Genomic DNA, 23,284 nt, shown 5'->3' with positions numbered 1-23,284 from the left:
CTGCTCCAATGCAGACATAGACCCCTAGTGAGCTTAGATCCTGCTGCCAGAGGCTGTTAGGTTCTTAGGCAGTCTAAGGTGTATGCAAATAGAGCCAGTTCCCAGATGAGTTCACACCCCAGGGCTGACACCGTGATTACTTTTTCCCTCAGTTCTGGCAGTTATATGTTCTGGGAGTTATATGAAAGATTACATTGGAACCACCTCCACATTTCCAGACTTTTTTCCCTTCCTTGTTGAAAGCCCATTGGAAATTCCTGGGTTTGTTGTTGTTGTTATTTTAAGCATTTCTCTGAATTTACGTCTTGAATGATTTGTTTCCTTGTTTGCAAAGGTAGGTGCTACAACTCACACGTGTTTGGTGAACTGAAAATCAAGGTAGCCTTTTTGGAAAGTCAATTAGCAATATTTAAAAACAAAATGCGTGGGGGCGCCTGGGTGACTCAGTCGGTTAAGGGTCCAACTTTGGCTCAGGTCATGATCTTGCGGTTCGTGAGTTCAGGCCCTGCATTGGGCTCTGTGCTGACAGCTCAGAGCCTGAAGCCTGTTTCAGATTCTGTCTCCCTCTCTCTCTGACCCTCCCCCATTCATGCTCTGTCTCTCTCTGTCTCAAAAATAAATAAACGTTAAAAAAAAAAAAATGCGTGTCCAGTTTTCTAGGAATATGACCTGTAGATACACCTCCACATGTATGGAAGATGCACCGTGAGACGATTTTCACTGCAGATTTTGTTTGTCATAACCAGCTGTGGAAATGGCCTAAATGTCCATCAACTGGGGGGACTGCATAGTGTAATGTGGTTCGCCCATGAAATAGAATGCTACGGAGCCATTAAAGAGAATAGGTGGATCATAATGTTCTGAAACGAAGCAAGGGGTGCCTGGGTGGCTCAGACGGTTAAGTGAAATGAGGCAACACATCACTAGGTGGAAAAAAGTGAACAATAAAGGAATGTGTACCTTATGCTTCATGTTTGTGGGAAAATAAAAAATCTATATGCTTGAGTATGTGTAGATAGATTTTAAAGGGGTACACAAAAAAAAACGGCTCAAGGATGTTGAATGTGGCAGGAAAGAACTGGAACAAAAAGTAGGCTTATTTTCGATGTATACCCCTTCGCTCTTTGTTGAAATTGTTGTATGTGTACCTTTTCCACCAGTGAAACACTGAAAGATAAATGTCTTTGCTTGCATGAAGAATTTAGACTTAGATTGGATTGAGACATGAGCTCTGTTACTCACCAGGGACCTCAGGATGCTCCCTGATCTAACTTACTTGTCGTGACTATCTCTCACAAGGTTACTGTTAAGATTAAGTTCTGAATTGCATAGAAAACAGTACAACCAGGACACAAGGCACTTCCCTAGTAAATGTAAGTGTGTCATAATAATGGTGATGATGGGGCGCCTGGGTGGCTCAGTCAGTTAAGTGTCTGACTTGGGTTCAGGTCATGATCTCATGGACCGTGAGTTTGAGCCCCACATCGGGCTCTGAGCTCTCAGGGCAGAGCCCACTTGGGATCCTCTGTCTCCCCCTCCCCTGCTTGCTCTCTCTCTAAAAAATAAATAGACATTAAAAAAATAATAATGGTGATGTTGATGATAATGAGAGTGAACATTTACTGAGTGCTTACCATTTGCCAAGCACTGTATTAAGAGCTTTCCATGTGTTGATTTATTTAATCCTTAGAACAATCTTATGAGGTAGGTACTGGTTTTATCCTGATTGTACAGATGGGAAAACTGAGGTACAGAGAGATTACGTAACTTGCCCCAAAAGACTCAGCTAGTAAATAGTAGAGTTAGGGATTCAAACACAGGTGATCTGGCCATAACCTGAGCTCTTTCCCATTTGCAGGATGGCCCTATGCCTGCTGGACAAACTGGACACTCTTGGCACAATGTTGAAGCTAATGAGTCAGTCCAGTTTTTAAGAGAAATGCTGGAAATATTTGTAAGCATATGACAGTGCTTTCCTACCCAACCCCAAGTCAGAATATTATAATCAAAATGGCACATGGGTCTTTCCCCTGGAGTGTGTGGGGACCCCAAGTGGATCCTCTCTGTTTGTGAATCTGGAGTCACTGACGGAAACCCTGCTCAGAAATTACTACTTTCGGCTGAAGCCAACAGGGATTATGGGGTGTGGTGAGGGTGAGAGACCTCTCTTCTCTGCATTTATTATCTAATAAATCTAAGTACTTAGAACCATGGGGGCACTTGTCCTGTTTCATGAGGATCACTAAGGTAATACCATTGGCAGAATGACTTCTCTCAGGAAGATACACCCCATTTCTTAGGGTAGTTAAGACCTCATACTTCTTCAGGGAAGCATTTCCTTCATACTTAACCCAAGTTCTCTCAGTTGAATAGTTAGCCCAGTTCTAATGTGTTGCCTTTGCTGGAAGAATGGTTAGTCTTTGGACTTCTTTTAACCCATCTTAAAATGAACTGCCCTTGAGAACAATTACATGATGAATTCAGCCACTGACAGATCCTTAATATTCTAACACTGAAACATCTCGGGCTCACACTGGTAGGGTGCTTTGTTTTCTTTCCTTGTCTCTGGAATTACTCACAATTATCTGAATAACTATTCCTCACTTCACCTCTATTTACAAAGCTCTTTAACACTCACTCACGCTCAGTTGACAAACTCCCATTTTCCGGTGCCAGAATCTCTCCCCTGTTCTAATTTTCCAAACTATTGATCAGTTTTTTTCCATTCTCTGTAAGATTTCATTTTGAACAGTCTGCTAGCCAAGGGATCCTTGGTGTATCAACTCAAGACTAGATGCAAAGACACCAGCTCTTTTTTTTTTTTTTTTTTTAATTTTTTTTTTTCCAAACGTTTATTTATTTTTGGGACAGAGAGAGACAGAGCATGAACGGGGGAGGGGCAGAGAGAGAGGGAGACACAGAATCGGAAACAGGCTCCAGGCTCTGAGCCATCAGCCCAGAGCCTGACGCGGGGCTCGAACTCACGGACCGCGAGATCGTGACCTGGCTGAAGTCGGACGCTTAACTGACTGCGCCACCCAGGCGCCCCAACACCAGCTCTTTTGAAAGCGTCCTCCTTTAATCATTCCAGACTCATTGCCTTGCTTGATTGACTTAAGAAACAATTCAGGAGCCCCTGAGTTGCTCTTTCATGTTTGACAAGCTCAACCTTGGAAGTGCTAGGCTCACTAAGACCTCCCAGGTATTACTCTGGCCAGGCGCCATGCTGTAGAGGAGAGAAAAATCCCTTCACTGAACGTGCTGGGGAGAGGGGAGGCTCTTGATCAATGTGTTAAATTAAACCAAACTGGAAATGATTCTAAGAGTAAACTATTTAACCTCTCTCCTGCTTATCTTTGTTTACGTTCTGACTTTAAGGTCTGCTTCTTCTCACACTTGGGAATTACAAACAGACATTGTATTGGCCAAGGTTGCAAAGTACACTAGGACTTACTCTAGAAAGGAAATGATGGGATGAAGCTGTTATTTAAAAAAATGTAATTCACAGGGCACCTGGCTGGCTCAGATGGAGAGGGATGAGACTGTTGATCTTGGGGTGGTGAGTTTCAGTCCCGTGTTGGGTGTAGAGATTACTTAAAAAAAAATTTTTTTTTTTTAAACTTACAGGAGTAAACATTATTGGTAGCAAGAGGTTATTGCTTAGGACCCCAAATCCTTTCAAATGGAGCCTCTTTTAAAGTTAGTAAAATGTTTATATCTTAACCTGGAGAGATGTTTCTTCCAATATACTTTATGGGGCCATCCATATAGTATTATCTAACTTCCTAGATGTTTCTCCTCATTTTTCGTAATAGAAAATGCTTGCAAGCATTGGACTTGAAATGCCTCCCAAGAAGAAGGAAGGATTCATCAACTGATGGTTATGTGGGTAAATCTCAGAAGGCTAGCTACACAGGAGCATTGACCTTCAGAAGCAGCAAACGCACAAGTCTTTAGACTACAAAACCTGTAATTGTTGTCTGTCACCTTCTTTAGTGTCAATAGGGAGAGTGCATCTTCCCCTTTGTAACAGAAGAGAAAACTATGACAATTTGCTTCCCTTTCCCTCTTTCCAAAGTGAAAAGGTGAATTTTTCTATGGAAAAATCTCTTTGTTGTGATCTCTATGGAAGCTCCCCATGACAATGATTTACTTAGCAAGTAATCTTCCTCCTCCCAGAAGGAAAACTAGAAGCGTGAAGAGGAAAGAACAGCAATCTTCAAAAGCACTAGTGAAAACGTTTGGTGCCAGGAACAGCAAAACAGTTCCATCAGCTACATGGCAGGGCTTGACCTTTGGTGTTTATCAGAACGCTTTCCTGATTTCAGCCATTTGCTATAAATTTAGGCTCGTGCTCATTTACATAGAAATGCACTGAAATCATCCATTGGCAGGCTAAATAGAGACTCAGGAATCAGGAATCACCAGTCCTGGGGTTTCGCACATTCCTGTGATTGGCGATGCCTCCCTAGGCCCGCAGTAAGCCCGCAGGGAAGCATATAGACCAGGAACAGCACACTATTTCCTCTCCCTGCTTTAGGGGAGATAATGAGTGACTTACAGAGCAATTTGAGACCTAGTCTGTGAATTTACAGTAAATGAGTTACGACCCAGAGAGGGTTTTCAGACAGGGTCACCAGTTACTGTTTGCAAAAGGAGTTGATCTGATCTTGGTTTAGTGGCTAAAAGTCAAAGAGCCTATTGAGCAAACTTGAGGTAAATTTCAGACCCTTTAGTATCACTGGCATTTGAGAATGAACACATTCAGACACTATGATTTTTAAATGCCATTTATTTAAACCAAAGTCGATTTGTATTTTCAAGGGGTGGCTTTCAAAGATATAAAAAAAAACTCACGTTCAATTTCCATAAGAAACAAAATTACATTTTTGGGAGGGAGTGGACCCTGTAACATGGGCAATTGAAATTTGCTTCACTGAAATTCAAATTTTTACATGCAAAAACAAACTCACTTTGCTTTGGGATTGGCCGAAATGTTTAAGAAGCCCCAGTGAAATATAAGGATTAATTTGGTAAAAGGCAAGAAGTATAACTGCAGTTCACACTACAGGAATAGTCAGTGCACGAACCCAGGTAATGAGATCTTTGCAGCCTTACAAGCGATGAGCCACTTGATCGATCCTCTTTTCAAACAGTTTCAGAAGTATATCATGTTATTTTGGTAATTGGTAAAGGTCTTGCTTACGTACAAAAATCAGAAAAAGAGGCTTAGCTGCTTAATTTCCATGTTTGTTACATATGGATGGATGGGTTTGCCCAAGTACTTGTGGGGAGAAAATACTGTGTAGACTTTGGCATTTTCAGAGAAGTTCAAGTCCACTTCATAAAATGTTCTAATTTACCTTTATGGGGGCGGGAGGTAAATCTGTATTTTTGTGTATAAAGTAGGGTTTATGGGGTGCCTGGGTGGCTCAGTCAGTTAAGCATCGGACTTCAGCTCAGGTCATGATCTCAGGGCTCGTGAATTCAAGCCCTGCGACGGCTCTGTGCTGACAGCTCAGAGCCTAGAGCCTGCTTCAGATTCTGTGTCTTAGTCTCTCTGCCCCTTCCCCACTCACGCTCTGTCTCTCCCTGTCAAAATTAAATGTTAAAAATTTTTTTTCAAGTAAGGTTTATGAATATGACTGAGATGAAGATCAGCGGAAACAGACAGTGGCAAATAATTATCCATTTTAAGTGTGGGAAGAATGATAGAGACCCTACTGAAGAGGAAGTTGAACAAAGTTTCAGATTTTTGGATTCAAATCTGTCACTTAATAGTAGTGTCCCATTGGGCAAGTCACTAAGCCTCAGTGAGCACAGTTTTTCATTACTTCGGGGATGAAATTAAAACCACAAAGCATTATTCTGATTTCCCCTATCTCCTCCAGGGTAGGAACCGTGTAGGAAACAAAACTGATGAAATGTTTGCGAAGAAATCCAGGTGGATAAAATCTGTGCAGATTTGCACGTTTGAGAGGCCGGTAACTTCTTTCACAAATATACAGCTCTCATCTGAAACTTTCATATGTGCGTGATCGTGTATGGTAAAAGGCCATGGTAAAAGGCCTTTTGGTTTTCAGTATTTTGATCCTTTACGTAGGACACAAAGTCTACCCACCTGCTCACCAGCGGCTAACCTAAATGTGTATTTTATTCTAACAATAAAAGTTAGAATGATATACTTCTTCATTGCTTAATTATTCCCTCCAAAGACAATTACTTGTATTTTGGAAGAAGCAGGGCTTTGTAGTGAAAACACACAGACCTGAAAGCAGTGCATTAATTATTTTATTAATTTCTTCTTTTTACATTATGGGAAACATTCATCTATTTACAGTTTGTTTGTGTTTTTTTTTTTTTTTGTCCACACACAATCTAGGTAAATAAGCCTATGAAATTCCACTTCATAAAGCCATAAAAATGTTCCCCACCCCTCCATCTGAAGGCTTTCAAATGAATCTTTTTTTTCCAAACCAAAATAATTTTTAAAAATTACATTGGGAATTCAGATATGCTAGTGATTTACATTCCAGTTATTTAAAATATGCATCTAGACATGTTTTAAAAAAGAAATGGTAAATTCACAAGGATAAGGCTTAAATTAAAGTGGTAATGCACAGTAAAACATTAAGGAAACATCTATAAATAACAGAAATATATTACAAATAAATTAGTTCTATTTACCATTTCAAATATTAAAAATCTTTAATCCATTTCTTCATCTCTCTTTACAAAAAGGTTATGTGAATTGTATGGAAACATCTGCAAAAAATATAATAAATACTTAATTTCTTTGAACGTTTTTTGATGTGGGAGACAAACTTCTTTTGTAGTTCCCCCCCTCCCCAAGAAAATGCCCAAACAGCTTTATACCAAAGTTAAACAAAATAAGTAATTTTTCAGGGTACATACATTTTCCATTATGAACTAAAAAACATATCTACAAATTACATCAAAAAGAACAATGTGACAAAGGTTATGCTCATGGATGTCAGCTTAAGGGGGCAAGTGGTTAACAAGCAGCTTTATGTGGGGTCGTGTTTTAAGATCAATAATTAGCTTTTTATAAAGTGTTTGTACAATTTGTGTTTTAAGGAAGGCAAGGGTCATGATGCCTGTAGGCATTCAGCTAAAAGATTTAAAATCCTTACCAAAAATAGCTTATGAATATACAAATACCATTCACATAGACAAGATAAATAGGCCTTCTCTTGTCTCTCTTTAAAATATCCTGGGCTAAACCGGTTTCCAAAGAAAATACTGTAGGATGATCTTGAGTCGTATTAGAAATGGATTTCTTAATCCCAATCTTCTCTCTACCTCAGGGCACGGAGCTGTAGCTGGGAACATGGGTCTTCCGATGGATGTTGCTTCCTTCACGTCAATCTATGAGTTCCAAGTCATTTTCAGGATTGAATGGGACTATAGGCTACCCAAGGTGGCAGATGGCCTTAACTGGCTGCAAACTTTGTGTGACCTTCCGTTGCTGCTACAAACTGAAGAAAAGGTGTATTCTTTTTAAAACAAGCGAACCCTTGAAGTTCAAAATCTCTGTCAGCTCCAATTTTGCAAAGCACTCAAGGTGCTTTGTCCACCCTAGTTAAAAGTTGGTTGGTTGGTTTTTAAATAGGTTAGTAGCCCTTTTCTTGTAAACCACAGCAGTAAACATTTGTGCCCTGTTTATAAAGATAGCTCAAAGCATCAGTGGCTCTGAGAGGTAGCGAATTCCCTAGTGGTTTTAGAATGTGACCATGAAAATAGTTGTTGCCAGAACCCATCACTTCTCTTAATTTCATAAATAAATTAGCACCTGGCTACGAGAGTATATTTTTTAAAAAAAGTTCTGGTGCAAGCTTATTTGATGTGTGTTTTTAGTCTGTCATTTTTCAAGGGTAATTTCTAATGCTTTAGAGTGGGAGCTGGACATAAAATGTCAGTGATACTTTAAGATCACCACATCCTAAATGTTTAAACTGCTACGAGTAAGGGCGTTTAAAGATAACTTCAGCTAGATGCTTAGCGCACACTGCCCATCCGTCAGGACTAAAAGTGTAAATTCACATTCTCTGCCAAAAGCCTGGGTTTCTTTCAGTGCTTATGAATCACGACTTTCCCCCCTTCCTCGTGACTGCTGAACTGCTGAGGTCAAATTTCTTCTCTCACCACCTGGGACCTCAAGATGAGGGGCAGCTCTTTGGAACGAGGCCGCGTGTCTACTTGGGTAGAGAATTTATTTTATCGGTTTGACATAGGACGAAATCCTTATGCTGGGGACTGGTAGGACTCTGGGTAGGAGAGAGAGAAGACCAAAGGCGAAAATATGTCTGCATTACAAACTACTGGGTTACAACAGATGGATGTGTAGCATTCAAAGGGATGACAGGAAAATCCAAACTTCTCTCCGAAAACACCCTCGCTGCCACTTACAGCACTTCTTGACCAGGTGTGTACTTATATGCGTAGTAGGTAGGCCCCCCAGGATGGACACTAACACGTTAAGAGGACCAACGCTTTCCCCTTTAAAGACCCCCCACCATCACAACAATATAATACACATAGTACAGTAAAAGTTGATAAAACATTTCAGGTCTAAATTTTCTTAATAATAGGACAAAAAAAAAATCCCTTATGTAGTATATCTTAAACTAGCAGTGCTTCCTTGCCTTTCTTCATTTTATTGCCTTTCAGAATAGATTAATTTCCCTGAAAGATCGAATTTACAATCTTCTGCTGATGGAAACATTTGAAGCAGTGATGGATGGAGTAACAGTGAGGCAGTTTGTGCAGCTGTGAGTGAAGCAGGTAAGCCCCAGCACCTGCAGAGTTTGCTCCTCCCTTCCCCACTACATATCCAGCCCCACTTCGTCCCCTCTAGGATTGTCACTCATCGATTCCGGTGAGATGGCGTGATTTCTGAGGTTGGAAATAAAGTGCTCCATCTGCTTGACAAAATAATAACCGTTTAGGGGAAATAAAGGGAATCGGAGCCCTAGTTTCCTTCACGTGGAAGACGGTTAAGTCCCAAAGGCTCACCCTGTGCTACTGGATTTCTGAAATACCCTATGGTTTTATATTGCTGAGCTCTAGGGACAGACTAGCTTGGGAGAACTGAGGATGGTGGGCGACCTAAAGGGGCCATTTCTACACAGGTGGGTTTGGTTCTGCCGAGAAAAGAAAGGCCGGCTCGCCGGATGAGGCAGGTGGGTGACGCGTCCGTACGGGTGGCGAAGCTCGGTGGAGAACGTGGGCAAACCGGTCCGGGCGGCTGGGGCTACTGGGGGGAGGGGGGCGGCTCCTGCAAGACCGACAACTACACCGCGACAGTGGAAGTCACTGAGCTCCGGGACGGACGGGCTCGGAGGGCGGGGAGGGGGCGGAGGGAGGACGGAGCGCGGAGGCGGCGCGGCGGGGCGCGCGGGGCGCTCAGAGCCGGGTCTGCGCCTCGGGGATGTAGATCTCGATGCTCTCGGCGCTCTCGGTGGCCGAGTTCTGGCGGACGGACGCGGCGCGCTTGGCGGCCATCAGGCGCTTGCGGGCCTCCTGGCGCTGCGAGCTCTCCAGCGAGCGCTCCCGGATCAGCGGCGCGGGGCCCTTCGCCGGCTTCTTTGGCACTGGAGGAGGGGCCCTTCTCTCCTGATCAAAGCAGAAGGTTCAGGACATTACACAGCTTCTCAGGACAAGCTTGGGAAAAACTGGGATAGGTCAGTAGTTAGAACACGCACACTTTTTTTGATTTTGGTTTTGGGTATTTTTGTTTGTTTTTTAAACCTAAAGGTGGTTAGTTCTGATCTGCACTCTGTATACATACATATATATATATATATATATATATATATATATATACACACACACACACATATATATATTTTTTATATGTACATATAAAAAATGTACATATATATATTTCTTTATTATTCTGGCTTGGGTATTCAAAAGATGCAGGGGGGAAAAAAAAGGAATACCGGTAAGCTTAAGGCCAAGGGTAAGGCCGAATTGCAGAACTAGTCTCTCCAAGGGAAGGATGTGGGTATTTAAAATGCCCTCTGCTGAAAGGCTGCGGCTCCCGGCATATTTAGTGTGGTTCTCTCTGGAGGCTCCAGACTCTTCCGGGTGCCAGGGATGGGTTAGGGTGGCTGCGGCAGCAGCAGCCTCTGGGGACCCTGCGTCCCCTCTAAGGAGGCGAGGCTGCTGGTGCAAGCTCGGCTCAGAGTTTAAAAACATCCCCGCCCTCTCTCCCCGGGCCCACCCATCCAAACCTAAAAGGCCAAATGAGGAAGAAGAGATGATAAGACTGTGTTCTTTAGCTTTGTCGATGACACTGTGAGTTATACCCGTCTGCACATCACACACAAACACACGGCAATAGATTTTCCGGGGTCACCCTGGAGGGAGGACACTGATGGTTCCTCCACTCAGTAGGGGAGGGGGGTCGGGGGGGGGGGATGGAATCCGTTCCCAGATAGGCTCCTAAAACATCCCCCTGGGATGTCACTCCTTAGGGGCCTCAGGACGGTTGTGGTGGCCCAGAAGGCAATTCCAATCACAGGAACAGACATTGTGCTTTGAAAATTTAACCCGGGACTGAAAGAGGTCTTCCTCCTCTCAGCATCAGCAAACTATGAAATGGTTGTATATTTTAAAATGCCACTGCAAAAATAAAGGCCATTCAACACTTGGGTCACCGAAAAAAAGAAAATGCAGTGGGCAAGCTGCGAATCTAAACCACGAAGGAATTTACAGAAAAGGATAATGAGTTTTCAGACTCTCCGAAAAGGTCCATATGAAGCTGCTGTTTTCATTTTTAGTAAGATGCCTTCAATTCTCATGACACGGATGTGACAGTTGTCTTAAAATAGGGATTTTAGGATTCTCCAAAGGGGTATACTCTTTGTATCTTCACACTTAAACTCTTTGCAGCAAATCCTCCTTGCTTGCCTGGGTGAAGTGCCTAGATAAATTTACTACATTGGAATTGCCCGCAGGCTGATTAAGGTGGAGTCTGTGTGGACAGCAAAGGGAAGTCCAGAGTGCAAACAGCATTTGGCCAACTCTGATTGTGCTCATTTGTTTCTTCCCCTCAAGTTCACGGGGTGCTGAAAAGCTCTGGTCATAGACAAAGTGTATAAAAAGTTAGAAATCAAGTTCACTAATGACTCACTGTGTACGTGTCGACAGGTTACATATGTCAATTCTTAGCATCACAAATTTTGGACATTTTAAATCTTCACTGTTGGGTAACTTGGTGATATTTGGAAAAGTATGAATATTGGAAACTTTTTAGCCATATCTTCCTTTCCTTGTACTTAAAAAAAATAATATTTAAAAAAAACCAATGAGTGAGAATTAGATGGATCAGCTCTAAAAACTAAATTACCAGTATGTGTGTACATCTGTCGTGTTTTCTTAAAATAAGAACAATTTAAAAGCTTATTTAGTACATAGTTTTAAACACAGATTAAAGAAAACTAGATTGAGTGCGGATGTTTGGCTTCCCACATAAGAGGCCACACATATATCAATGGTACTTTGATGCTTAACACTAAAACCCCTGGTCAATGGCGATAGAACTGGAGATGAGGGACAACGACACTGACCCTCTCGCTGATTATGAATCGGCCCTTGGGACTGGCTTTCTTCTGGGAGTCCACTGACTGTATGAACCCGGATACCATGATGGAGAGCAGCAAAATGGACTGCATTACTGTTCGCTCTCTGACAGGCAAGGAGATCTGAAAAGGGCAGGCTACCGGAGCTTCATGGGAACACACAAGCCTCATGTTTAGAGGCTGAATCTCTTGGAACTATTCAACCTCAGGCCATTGGAAAGCAAAGAGTTAAAAAAGTCATGCATGACAGGCCAACCTAGGGAGGTGGATATTGGATACCTGTGTGAGCCTGGTGGAACCACCATAATCAAATGTGAAAACTGCAGTTTATTAATTAAAGTAAAATAACTTGAACCTTTATTTCTAAACTGTTGAATGAGAAACCCAGTGAGCAATATTCCCCAAGTCAAGTCAACCAAAAGTAAAACTCTTAAAAAAAAAAAAAATCCCAACATTTATGATTACTGTGAACCTTTATGGTGTATATTTTTAACCTTGAACAACAGCGGTTTCTTTATTACTATATTTATGAAATGATTATCAAAGTCGGTTAGTTTTCAGGGCTTCCTATTTTTCTCAGAAACACATCCTAGGGTGTAAGGAAGTTGAACTCTTGCTCTATATAATCATGCACTGAAGATGTCATTTATTTTAGTTTAAAAAGCAAAATGGAGGCAGTTCCTTCCGGTGACTAAAATGGTTTAACTTAAAGTTTAATTAACAAAAAAGCCACATTCCCATTTTCCAATTCACAAAGACAGGTTTTTCTTTAAAAATATGCCTGAAACATATTACAGATAATATCCCAAATGATTACTATGTAAACATTGTCATTACAATGAGATTAATATGATATCAGCTCCATTTCACATTGTAAACAGCAAGACTGAATGCAGAAGCCTATTTAGACTGTCCAGTGTTTGTGCAGGTTTTTAAATGAACCATACAAAATCTACATTGTTCTACCTTCTTGTCAAGAGGATCCATCTGTTTCCAATTATTGGCCTTTAACTGATGAAGTTCATCAAATTTCATACTAATATTTTCTATGGACAACTGCAGCATGTCCCAGAACCCCGCCAGATCCTGGGAAGTGGGCCTTGGATGAGCATTGGGATTCTGTACAAGAGAAAGAAAAACATTTGTGCTTTAGAGGCAATCGATGACAACAAGCACAGGACCAAAGGGGCATTTTCAAATATTTCAAATAACATAAGGGGGATGAGTTCCTTTTGGCTTTCAAATAGGAGATAAAAGTGAGGCTACAAATGGTAATTTTTCCTTTTTCTTCTTTTCTTTCTTTCTTTCTTTCTTTCTTTCTTTCTTTCTTTTCTTTCTCTTTCTTTCTTTCTTTCTTTATCATCTATTATCTATCTATCTATCTATCTATCTATCATCTATATCTATCATCTATCTATCTATAAAGATTTATTACAGAATAATTGAAACATACAATTGTAAGATATTTAAAGTGTACAACACGAAGATTTGATATATGTACACATTGTATACAGACTCCTCCCATAAAATTAATAAACACATCCATCACATCACATACTTATCTTTGTGTGTGTGTGTGTGAGAACATTTAAGTTCTACTCTTAGCAAATTTCAGTTATACAATACACTGTTATCAGCTATAGTCACCATGTTGTACATTAAATTCTCAGACCTTATTCATCTTATAACCAAAAGTTGGTACCCTTTCAACCAATGTCTTCCCTTTCCCCCACCCCCCAAGCCCCTGGCAACCACTTTTCTCCTCTTTCTTTCTATGGGTTTGACTCTTCTTAAAAGATTTCATTTCAAATGGTAATTTTATACACTCATCTGAGTCAGTGATTCTCAAATGTCAAGGTTGTAAAACTCTTCTTTTGTAATACAACATCTATCAATGTGGTATGAGGAGAGAATCCAAACTTTTCAAAAAACTATGACAAGATGCATTAAAACATATTTAAATGAAGACACTATCTTCCACGGGGGTGGGGGGGTGGGGGGTGGGGGTGGGGAGGATAGTGGAGTTGGAATCTGACTTCATGTCATCCAACTTATTCAGAGAACAGATAAGAAATCTAAAATAAGACTTGTTTTAACAGTCATGTTGAGGGAAACGATAGGGTAAACAAATGATGAGTAAGAAAATAATTGCATTTTTAATATTTTGTAATGTTTATTTTATTTTTGAGAGCAAGTGCAAGTGGGGGAGGGGCATAGAGAGAGGGGGACAGAGGATCTGAAGCAACTCTGTGCTGACAGCAAAGAGCCTGATGCAGGGCTCGAACTCACGAGCCTCGAGATCTTGACCTGAGCTGAAGTTGAATGCTTAACCTACTGAGCCACCTAGGTGCCCCCCAAATAACTGCACTTTTAATGTACCATGTGTTTAACAATTAAGATATTACTAATATAGGAAGTCATTTTATCATACAAGGACTTTTTTTTTTTTTTAATGTTTATTTATTTTTGAGACAATGCGAGAGACAGAATGCAAGCAGCAGAGGGGCAGACAGAGGGAGACACAGAATCTGAAGCCAGCTCCAGGCTCTGGGCTGTCAGCCCAGAGCCAGATGTGGGGCTCGAACTCACAAACCGTGAGATCATGACCTGAGCCGAAGTCGGATGCCTAACTGACTGAGCCACTCAGGCGCTCACAAGGACTTTTACTAAATCTTTGCGAAATGAATTGGTTTTAAATCAACCATAACATAAAATAGCAAATGTGAGAACACATATCTATACATTACACATAGATGTCTGTAATGACCCACTTTCTAGATAATATTAAACAGTCTTCAGTGTTTAAGGATTGACATTTTTTTTTTTGCCCCATCCCTATATCCCTGACAGGTACTAGAAAGTATGAACCATGAATTTATATGATGTAAAACAGAAAAAACATAACTAGGAGACTGAAGGTGTCATATCCAATGTTAATCACTACTGCCAATGGTAGCTAAAGGGATTCATGGTTATGGGGGTGGGAGCTTCCAGATGTCAGAGGCTTACATCTGGGTCAGTTTGGGTTACCTGTGGGTATTAAAGCCAATTGGATATACTGTGAAACCTCATGCCATATAATAACCTGAGGCCATTTTGTACTTTTTTTTTTAATGTTTTATTTATTTTTTGAGAGAATGTGAGTGGGGGAGGGGCACAGAGAGGGGGACAGAGAGGATCCAAAGTGGTCTCTGGGCCCGACAGCAGAGAGCTGGATGTGGGGCTCAAGCTCACGAATTGTGAGATCATGACCTGAGCCGAAGTCAGAAACTCAACCGGGTGAGCCATCCAGGTGCCCCCATTTTGTACTTTAAAAACCAACTTTCAGGAGCACCTGGTGGGTCAGTCTGTTGAGCATCTGACTTTGGCTCAGGTCATGATCTCACAGTTCATGAGCTCAAGTCCCACATCAGGCTCTGTGCTGAGAGCTCAGAGCCTGGAGCCTGCTTCAGATTCTGTCCTCTTTCTCTGCACCTCCCCTGCTTGTGCTCTCTCTCAAATATAAATAAATAAACTTAGAAAAAAAAAACTTTCAGGAAGTGCAAGGGCAGTGCTCATCAAAGTTAATAGGTTGGAAAAGTTAATAGGTTGGAAAGAACTTCTTAGCCCTTTGACGGACTAGCATTATTGGTCTGCCTTCAAAATAAATACAAGTTAAAATGTATTTATAAACTTATACTTCTAAAACTGTCCATAGTTCTAGAATTCACTGAAGATGTAAATTCTAAAGTTTGTCAGTATTTGGTTCAGTATTAAACCCTAGTCTAGTGACACCTGAATTAAAGAGTTTCTCTGCAGCATTTTCATTTAGTAAGTTAAAAAATTTTCTTAACATCTAGGTTCAGAACAGACAGATAATAGCTTTAACAAAGTACATTGCAAATGGAGTTTTATGGTCTTCCTCATCTCACTGGTAACTAAGAACCAAATTGCTCATATTTTGGAGTTGACTACAGTCTCTTAGGTCACAAGCCTATCGGCTAAATTGGTTCAGTGCAGCAGTGATGAAATGATTGTTTGGTAGGCCCAAAGAGTTTGTTTAATTCTGTATGATGGGCGATTTGGTCCCTCCTCACCAAGAATCACTGCCCCTGTGTCGTCAGGGGGACAGATGGGGAAGCAGACAGAAAGAGAAACTGTGGGTCATGTGACATCCCGTGCACAGAGAGTTGCAGCCCTCGCCTTAGTCTGAACCAGGCCACTTGGAGGTTAGAGGTGATGGAGGGTGTGGAGGGATGAGGGGGGGCTGGGTTCCTGAGTTTAGTTTTGTTGGAAAAAGTAATGCTCATCCATTTACTCTATGCCTGAAAGTCAAGTCTGGGATAATATTCAGGTGTTTTCAAGTGTTCTCCTCCTCAGAGTAAGAACTCAAGAAAGGAGAGCTGGGTCTGGTTGTGCCCAATCTTAGGGACGCTTTTGTGCAGCTTTATAGACCTAAGAAATGCCACCACCAGGCCACCACGCTTCCTGCTGCAGAGAAGGTGGGGCTGACTGATCTGCCCATGTCCCTCTAGGAGGGTGTGGACTAGAACTCAAATCTTTGGGGCTGGTGGTGGGGATGTCAAACAGGCACTGAGGTCAGATAGACTGGGATTTGAATCTTGGGCTCTGCCTCTTACCAGCTGACCCTGGCCAAGTTACTGATTGATTGATTTTTAGTTTTTGTTTTTCATTCCTGACCAAATTATTTAGCTTTTCCATGCCAATTTTCCTCAACTGTAAAGTTGTCATAAAAATAATGTCACTATCTGCTCCATAGGGTCACTCTGAGGATTTAACCAGATCATTTATCCTAAAGCTCTTGCCATGGCTTCTGGCACATACTGGGCTTTGAACCTTCCCTTCTGAGGCACGATTTGACCAGCCATCCATGGTCCTCCACCCGCGGCGCAGTCCCACTTCCTGCCTCTAACGTGCTGCCCACATTTCCAACTAAGTTCCTCTCGCTGCTCAGGCACATGAGCCTATCAGGAACCAGGAAACGTCAAAAGCTGGCTTTAACAAACCTTTCCTAGAAGTCTGCGAAATTTTCAAAATGTTTTGTCTGCAATTTCATCATCAAAACTTTGCACAGTGTTTGTGTTCTACTTCATAACATACCTGCTTATTATATAATTCTGTGAAAAAGTGTGCTGTTTGCCCTATAGGGCGTACATATTGGCTTCCATGTATCTTTTAGGCAGTTTGAGAAATACAGCTTTCTATGAACTTTCATACATTTGAAGAGCACAGAACCATGTTAATGAGGATCTGTGACACATTAGCAAGTTTACAAATTAGCAGGAATTCTGTTCGTGGCACTGAGTGAAGCTCAGTAAAATATTTGTCGAATTCACTTATCAATACATTTACTAACCTATGTTATCCCATAATCCAGAACAGAATTTCTGGGAAGGTGGAAGGATTTTTGCTGAGGGAGAGGAAAACAAACTACAGATGTGGGGGGCGGGTGTGAGGAGGAGGTGAAGGACAGCCCCAAAGGGGGGTTTCAGAAAGAAAAGTCTGGTGAAGAGGGACCGAGAACACCAACTTTTGCAGGCTTTCCATTTTCTCTTGATTGAACCCTGTCTTGATAAATCCCCTCCAGTCTATATTCGTCCTTGTTAACAAGATGTGGTTAAAACTCTAAAATCATAGTCAATGAGATTGCAAATAATCATGTTTTTACTTTCCACAAGATGAACAAGTGGCTTTTCATTTTATTTTAGAGCAAGCGTGACCAACAACTGACCAATAAAAGCTATTGTGGAAGGACACTTGCAGAGAATAGTAGCAGTTTCTTTAAAAAGACATACGTGAGGAAGCTCTTGCCTTTGTCTTTTGTAGTCCCTTTAAAAAAAATGTTGTTGATGCTAGTGGTGTTTCTGTCTCTTCATTTTACTTTATTTGGTTTTTGTATGTCCAGCAAGGATGAATTACTCATTTGCCTCAAGGAGATCACTTTGTGATGCCATCCACCTCTGGCCTTAAATTAAAATCAAGAACCCTGATGATGAGATAGGAACTGATGGCTATTTCAGAAGGAACATCATTATCCAAAATGGTTTTCGGTAATATCATTTTTGAAATATCAGGCTGCTCCATACTTTGGTAAGAATACTGAAATCAGGGCTGCCCTGGGAAAGCCAGGAAATTGGAAACATTTCAGTTACCAAAAAAAAAAAAAAAAAGGCAGGAAATGGAGTTTTAACTTGATTGGATTTTTTCTTTTAAGATTATTTAAGTATAAAATAAATATTTCTAATTTTTTTTAATTAAAAAAATTTTTTTAACACTTATTTGTTGTTGACAGACAGAGAGTGAGCGGGGGAGGGGCGGAGAGAGAAGGAAACACAGAATTTGAAGCAGGCTCCAGGCTCTGAACCATCAGCACAGAGCCCAATGTGGGGCTCGAACCCACAAACCATGAGATCATGACCTGAGCTGAAGTAAGATGCTCAACCGACTGAGCCACCCAGGCGCCCCTAAATACTTCTAATTTTAAGAAAAGCAGGAAATTAGATTCCTCAGAAAATTCTATTTCAGGCGAGAGAGTGTTCAAAATTAGTTGTGGCAGCCTTGACAACATGATCTTCTCCTGACTAGCTGGGAAGTGGTAGTGATGGGGAATGTTACCTACCAGGTTTTCTTCACACAGTTCTCTGAACTGGTAGAATTTCTGGGCCATGAGAAGTTGGGCACTGCCCACTGCAGTTCGGATTTTCCCTAGAACTGAAAAAAGCAAACATACAAGAAGTTTACACATTATGTCTCACTGTGGAGATTTAGTCTGGTAAAGCAAAGAGGAAGTTATGCTGCAATAATTAGGAAAAACTGCACACATACAGCACGTGAACACACACACACACACACACACACACACACACTCAGCCCAGCTGCTGTTGGGCTGCTAGTCTATGGAACAGAGGCTAGGTGAAAGTATAAAATCGACTTGGACAAAAACACATGCTCATCACACATATTTCTTAGGAATAACGGAGTTTTCCATCACAGCACTGGAGCTTACCAAGAGGCAAATAGGTTTTTCTTCCCTCCTGCCTTTTATTGCAAGGATAAGTTTCAAGTGTTTTTCAGTATAGTTATGGATTTATTTGTGTCAGCAATCATGGTCTGCGAGCTCGTTTTTCTAATCCAACTCCAAACACAAGAAAAGCAATCCTGACTTGAAGGGGCGCTCTCTTGGCACTCACCATCTCCTATCCATAACCTTCATTATTTTTCCGGAGCTCAGCCACGGGGACTGTCAGGAAAGCGCCATGGCCAGTTGAAAGATTTTCTAAGGAATGAACATTTTCAGCCTGTTGCCTAGGGAACGCCAGCACCGTTCCAGCTTTTCCACTCCACAGACCAATTTTATTGTTAATATAGGTTTAATTCCCTATGCACTGTGCTGAAAATCTCCTTTGCAAGCTACTTCTTGTCTTCCGTGCAGACTAAGGCGAGAACCTTTCAACTGAGGGCATGCTGAGACGGGCAGAACTGCTCTGCACAGAGCTGTCCTGAGGTCTGCATTGTCCCAAGGCCCTCCCTCCACCCGGTGGGGACTGGGGGCACAGCTGCACTGCTGGAGCTCTGCCACCAGGCAGTTCTCAACATGCCCTCCCTGTCGGGGAGGAAGGGGAGAAGGCGCCCTGCTCCCCCTTCCTGGCCCCCCGCATAGACAGGGAGACTCCTCAGAAGGGCACTTGCTCCGTGGTGAAATCTGCATCTCTGCGGGGAGGTGGAGTAAAGGATCGAAGCAGTGTGAGTGCCGCGGTTTTGCTGTGGATTTACAAAGCCTGAGACCCAGAGTGGAATGAGGTCTCTCTTTCTTGACCTCAGTCCCCACAAGGTCTGACAAGAGGACAAAAGAAAAAAAAAAAACTTTATTGTGACAGGGTTTTCTAGTAACTTTCTTCTCTGTTTAAAACTTCCAGGCTAGGGGCACCTGGGTGGGTCAGTCGGTTGAGCATGTGACTTCCACAAGGTCATGATCTCAAGGTTCCTGAATTTGAGCCCTGCATCAGGTTCTGTGGCGACAGTATGGAGACTGCTTGGGATTCTCTCTTCTCCTCTCTGCCCCTCCCCTGTTCGCACTCTCTCTCCAAATATTAAAACCAAACCAAATCAAACAAAAACCTGCCAGGCTAGACCATGGTTTATGATGCACACTATACTTAAGTATTATTCAAATATTCTGGCATTCCCACACACGGAACTCAAGGCATTTATGAACTCTCTGTCACCAGTCCCACCGAACAGCCCAGGTGCAGAAATCGCCTCCTCAGTGACAGCCAGGGGCTCCCCTTGATGGCCATAAGGCAGCAATTCCTCAGGCCTAAGTGTTTACTCTTTTCCAGTCTTGCTTATGTGAGGCCCTTCTCCTTTTCTCCACACCCCTGAAGCAGAAAGGAAGAAGCATGTGGAGACACAGAGCATCATAGTTGCTAAGGGTCCGGCCCTGAGCTGGCTGAGGGTTTTGGCCCCAATACTTACCAACCCCTGCCCTGGACAGGTCATTCAATCTCTGTTCTCTCCTATGTAAAGTAAGGTTAATGGTATCTATTTGTAGGGTTGCTGTGAAGGTTAAAAGCAATAATACACAGGAAATGCTTGGGACAGTGTCTGATATGTAGCAAACAACCAATAAGTGTTTGTTATCACCTAGGGCCAGGATACTACCATTCCTCTCTGGTTATGCCACCTGTGGGTCCCACACTTGCTCTGCCCAGAAGAGAAGAGGAAAAAAACAAAGTCTGGATTATTCAAAGGTAATCAGACATCCTTGGTTGCCTGGGACAGGTATGTGCTTTGGATCACCTGTCCCAGATCTGAGACAGTTCTGAGGAGGCATTTCCTAAGTGAACATGTGGCTTAGGCAAACTCTAAGGTCCCTGGAAACATCTCTGAATTATGTTGCTGATGGGTACGTCTGTGACACCAGCAAATCCTTAGAATGAATCCTGGAAGCTTAGAACTTGTACTGAGGGGTGTCCAATTTGTTGGCTTGTATGGCAGAGCCCCTGGGAACTGTCATAGAACCCCCAGCTATTCTGATATGCCTCAAAACTTTGAGCTAATGTTTCTCCATTACACCTGAAAACCTGAGTGTATAATAGATTACTATAGTGAGAGCAGCTGAGTAAGACAGTGATTCTCAGATGAGAAGAAAGCACTGCTCCAAACAATCTTTCAGGCAACACCCACCCACGTAGGTGCCAACTCAGATGGATGTCTTCTTGAAAGCAGAACAAGGGACATCCTCAGCATGGTCTGGCGAGAGCTGTAGATTTGGAGCAAAAGTAACCGGGATGAAGTTGTGGCCCTTCTGTTTTCCAGCTTTTTGCCATCATGTTCCTTGAGTGGAAATTCCCTACTGGCTCCGGGATTGTTTGCATTTCCAGTGTCTGAGTGATAATCTTTCCTGGGCCCAGGAAAAGGAGGTGCTGATGTGGGCTTTGGGAGAAGCCATTCAACAGGAGGGCTTGGGTCAAGCAGATGAAATTCCTATTTCCTTGCCCTCCACGCTTTTGTTTCTAGAGAACTAAAAACTCACTTTAATTTCTTTTTTTTTAAAGTTTAACTACTTTGAGAGAGTGACTGGGGAGGGGCAGAGAGAGAGAGAGAGAGAGAGAATCCCAAGCAGGCTCCACACTGCCACCATGGAGCCCGAAGTGCAGCTCGAACTCACAAACTGCATGATCATGACCTGAGCTGAAATCCACATTGAGACGCTCAGCTGACTAAGTCACCCAGGCATCCCAAAACTCACTTTAATTTTGAAGAAAAAAGCTCTAATGGAGTTTGTTCTGTTTTTCCATTAGACATTCACTTAGTGTGGAGATAACTTTCTTCTTCTAAAGGTAAATTTCATATTTGTTCTGTAGTCTTTGAGGAAGAAAAAAGCTAATGAAGCAAATGTGCTCCTGGGATTGCATTTAGTTGGCTCCCTTCACACTCTGGCCCATACACCTTTTCCAGATTGTTCAACACAGATGTAGTCAATAGTTTTTATTACCCATCACCCTTCACTGAATGCATCTTCCAGAATAATGCGTCTCTACTGTATTCCTGCAGGCATGCCACTTAATGAAGATTTATACCATCTATTTGTATTCTGTATATATATATACATACATATATATATTTAATGTTTATTTATTTTTGAGAGAGAGAGAGAGAGAGAGCAAGCAGGGAGGGGAGAGAGAGAGAGGGAGACAGAATCCGAAGCAGGCTGCAGGCTCTGAGTTTTCCACGTAGAGCCTGATGCAGGGCTCAAACTCACAAACCATGAGATCGTGACCTGAGCCGAAGTTGGATGTTTAACCGACTAAGCTACCCAGGTGCCCCTGTGTAATATTTAATCATATTATGGGCCCTGTTTTGCGGTGCTACTCTTTTTATGTGGGTAAGTCTGGTCTCCCTAGGTGTCTTGTAAAACCCCTGGTAATTAGTTTTTAAGATTCCTTTCTCCCTTTCCTTTCCTCCCCAGCTGTTAGTCTGTTCCTCAGTGGAAGTGAAAAATAACAACCCAAAACACTGGTGAACTAAATTCCTTCCATTTCAGAGGTGGGCACCTCCATACTAACTCCCCCACTCATAATCTAGAAACTTCTCATCCTGCAGTAGATGGTTATGGGGAATCATAACAGAGAGCACAGGCCTGGGTTAGTTCATCACATAAAGCCAGGAAGATCTTTTGGTAAGTTATCACTGTTTGGTTTTTGCACAGATCTGTTTATTTATATTATTATCTTGTATTTATCTCTTTTTAAAGTTTATTTATTTTGAGAAAGAGAGAAAGCACTAGCAGGGAAGGGACAGACAGAGAGGGGGAGAGAGAAAATCCTAAGCATGCTTCATGCTCAGCGCAGAGCCCAATGTGGGGCTCGAACCCACGACAGCAAGACCACAACCTGAGCCGCTATCAAGAGTCAGAAACTTAACCGAATGAACCACCCAGGCGTCCCTATCACCTTGTATTTCAAAGCACTTTCACACGTGCATCAAACCGGATCCTTTCAGGACCCTGTGAGACAGGGCAGATATCATCATTTCATTTGAGAAAATTTGGGCTCAAATTATGAAGAGCCTTCCCCGGCGGCCCTATAGTGCCTGGGACTCTGTCTTCTCCCTCCCCATCCCTTGTGCTGTGTTGAAAACTGGGTCTGAATCTACTTAAATGAAGCCATGTGAGGGTGATTTCTTTCCTTTATCAACACTTTCTAGCTAGGACCACTGGACGGGGTGGGGGGCTGTAGTTAGCTGATAGAAGAATCTGAGGCAGTTCAGCAAACTCGATCCCTGCCCACACTGAGATGGGAGAGCAAAGCACATGTACACGAATTGTTGCACAAAGACATTTCAGCTGTGAAAAGAATGGAGGAACTGGGATCACTTGAAAGGGATGCTAGTGGGCGTAAGGTTGAAGTCTGGGTTTTCCTTTTAAAGATGATACATCAGAATAAGAAGCAGAGAAAGACTATTTTGGGTGTGAGATGGGTCTCTTATGAGAACTCTAATTTTAAATCTAGCTATATGCAAACAAAAGCCCAGACGTTAGGGAAGAGCACACCTCCTTCCTCCCACTGACCCCCATGGGGGATGATTTTTATTTGGGAATAAGGAGGTGATATACAAGGCACAGGGCTGAAGAGGATGACAATTTACTTTTTTAATTTAATTTTTAAAGTAAT

General features: G+C 42.2%; 1 protein-coding gene across 18 annotated transcripts in view; it reads right to left on the bottom strand.

The window, feature by feature from the left end:
- Positions 1-6,273: 6,273 nt before the first annotated feature.
- Positions 6,274-23,284, bottom strand: part of DLGAP1 (DLG associated protein 1) — a 904,837-nt gene continuing 887,826 nt past the window's right edge. For 15 of the 18 annotated variants that reach the window (XM_086682542.1, XM_086682543.1, XM_086682539.1 and 12 more), the window contains 3 exons: positions 18,229-18,320; positions 12,576-12,728; positions 6,274-9,636 (listed from right to left, as the gene is read on the bottom strand). In XM_086682542.1, the coding sequence (XP_086538668.1) occupies positions 9,427-9,636; positions 12,576-12,728; positions 18,229-18,320 (455 nt within the window). In that variant the 3' untranslated portion in view covers positions 6,274-9,426. Of the gene's footprint in view, positions 9,637-12,228; positions 12,729-18,228; positions 18,321-23,284 lie in introns of those variants that run through there. The other 3 variants (XM_086682552.1, XM_086682556.1, XM_086682554.1) reach the window with 1 other exon arrangement.

This window comes from Puma concolor, chromosome D3, assembly GCF_028749965.1.
Source record: "Puma concolor isolate L17-30 chromosome D3, mPumCon1.1.hap2, whole genome shotgun sequence".
Classification (NCBI taxonomy): Eukaryota; Metazoa; Chordata; class Mammalia; order Carnivora; family Felidae; genus Puma; species Puma concolor.
The sequence above is the reverse complement of the archived record's forward strand: the minus strand, read 5'-3'. Positions and strand labels throughout refer to the sequence as shown.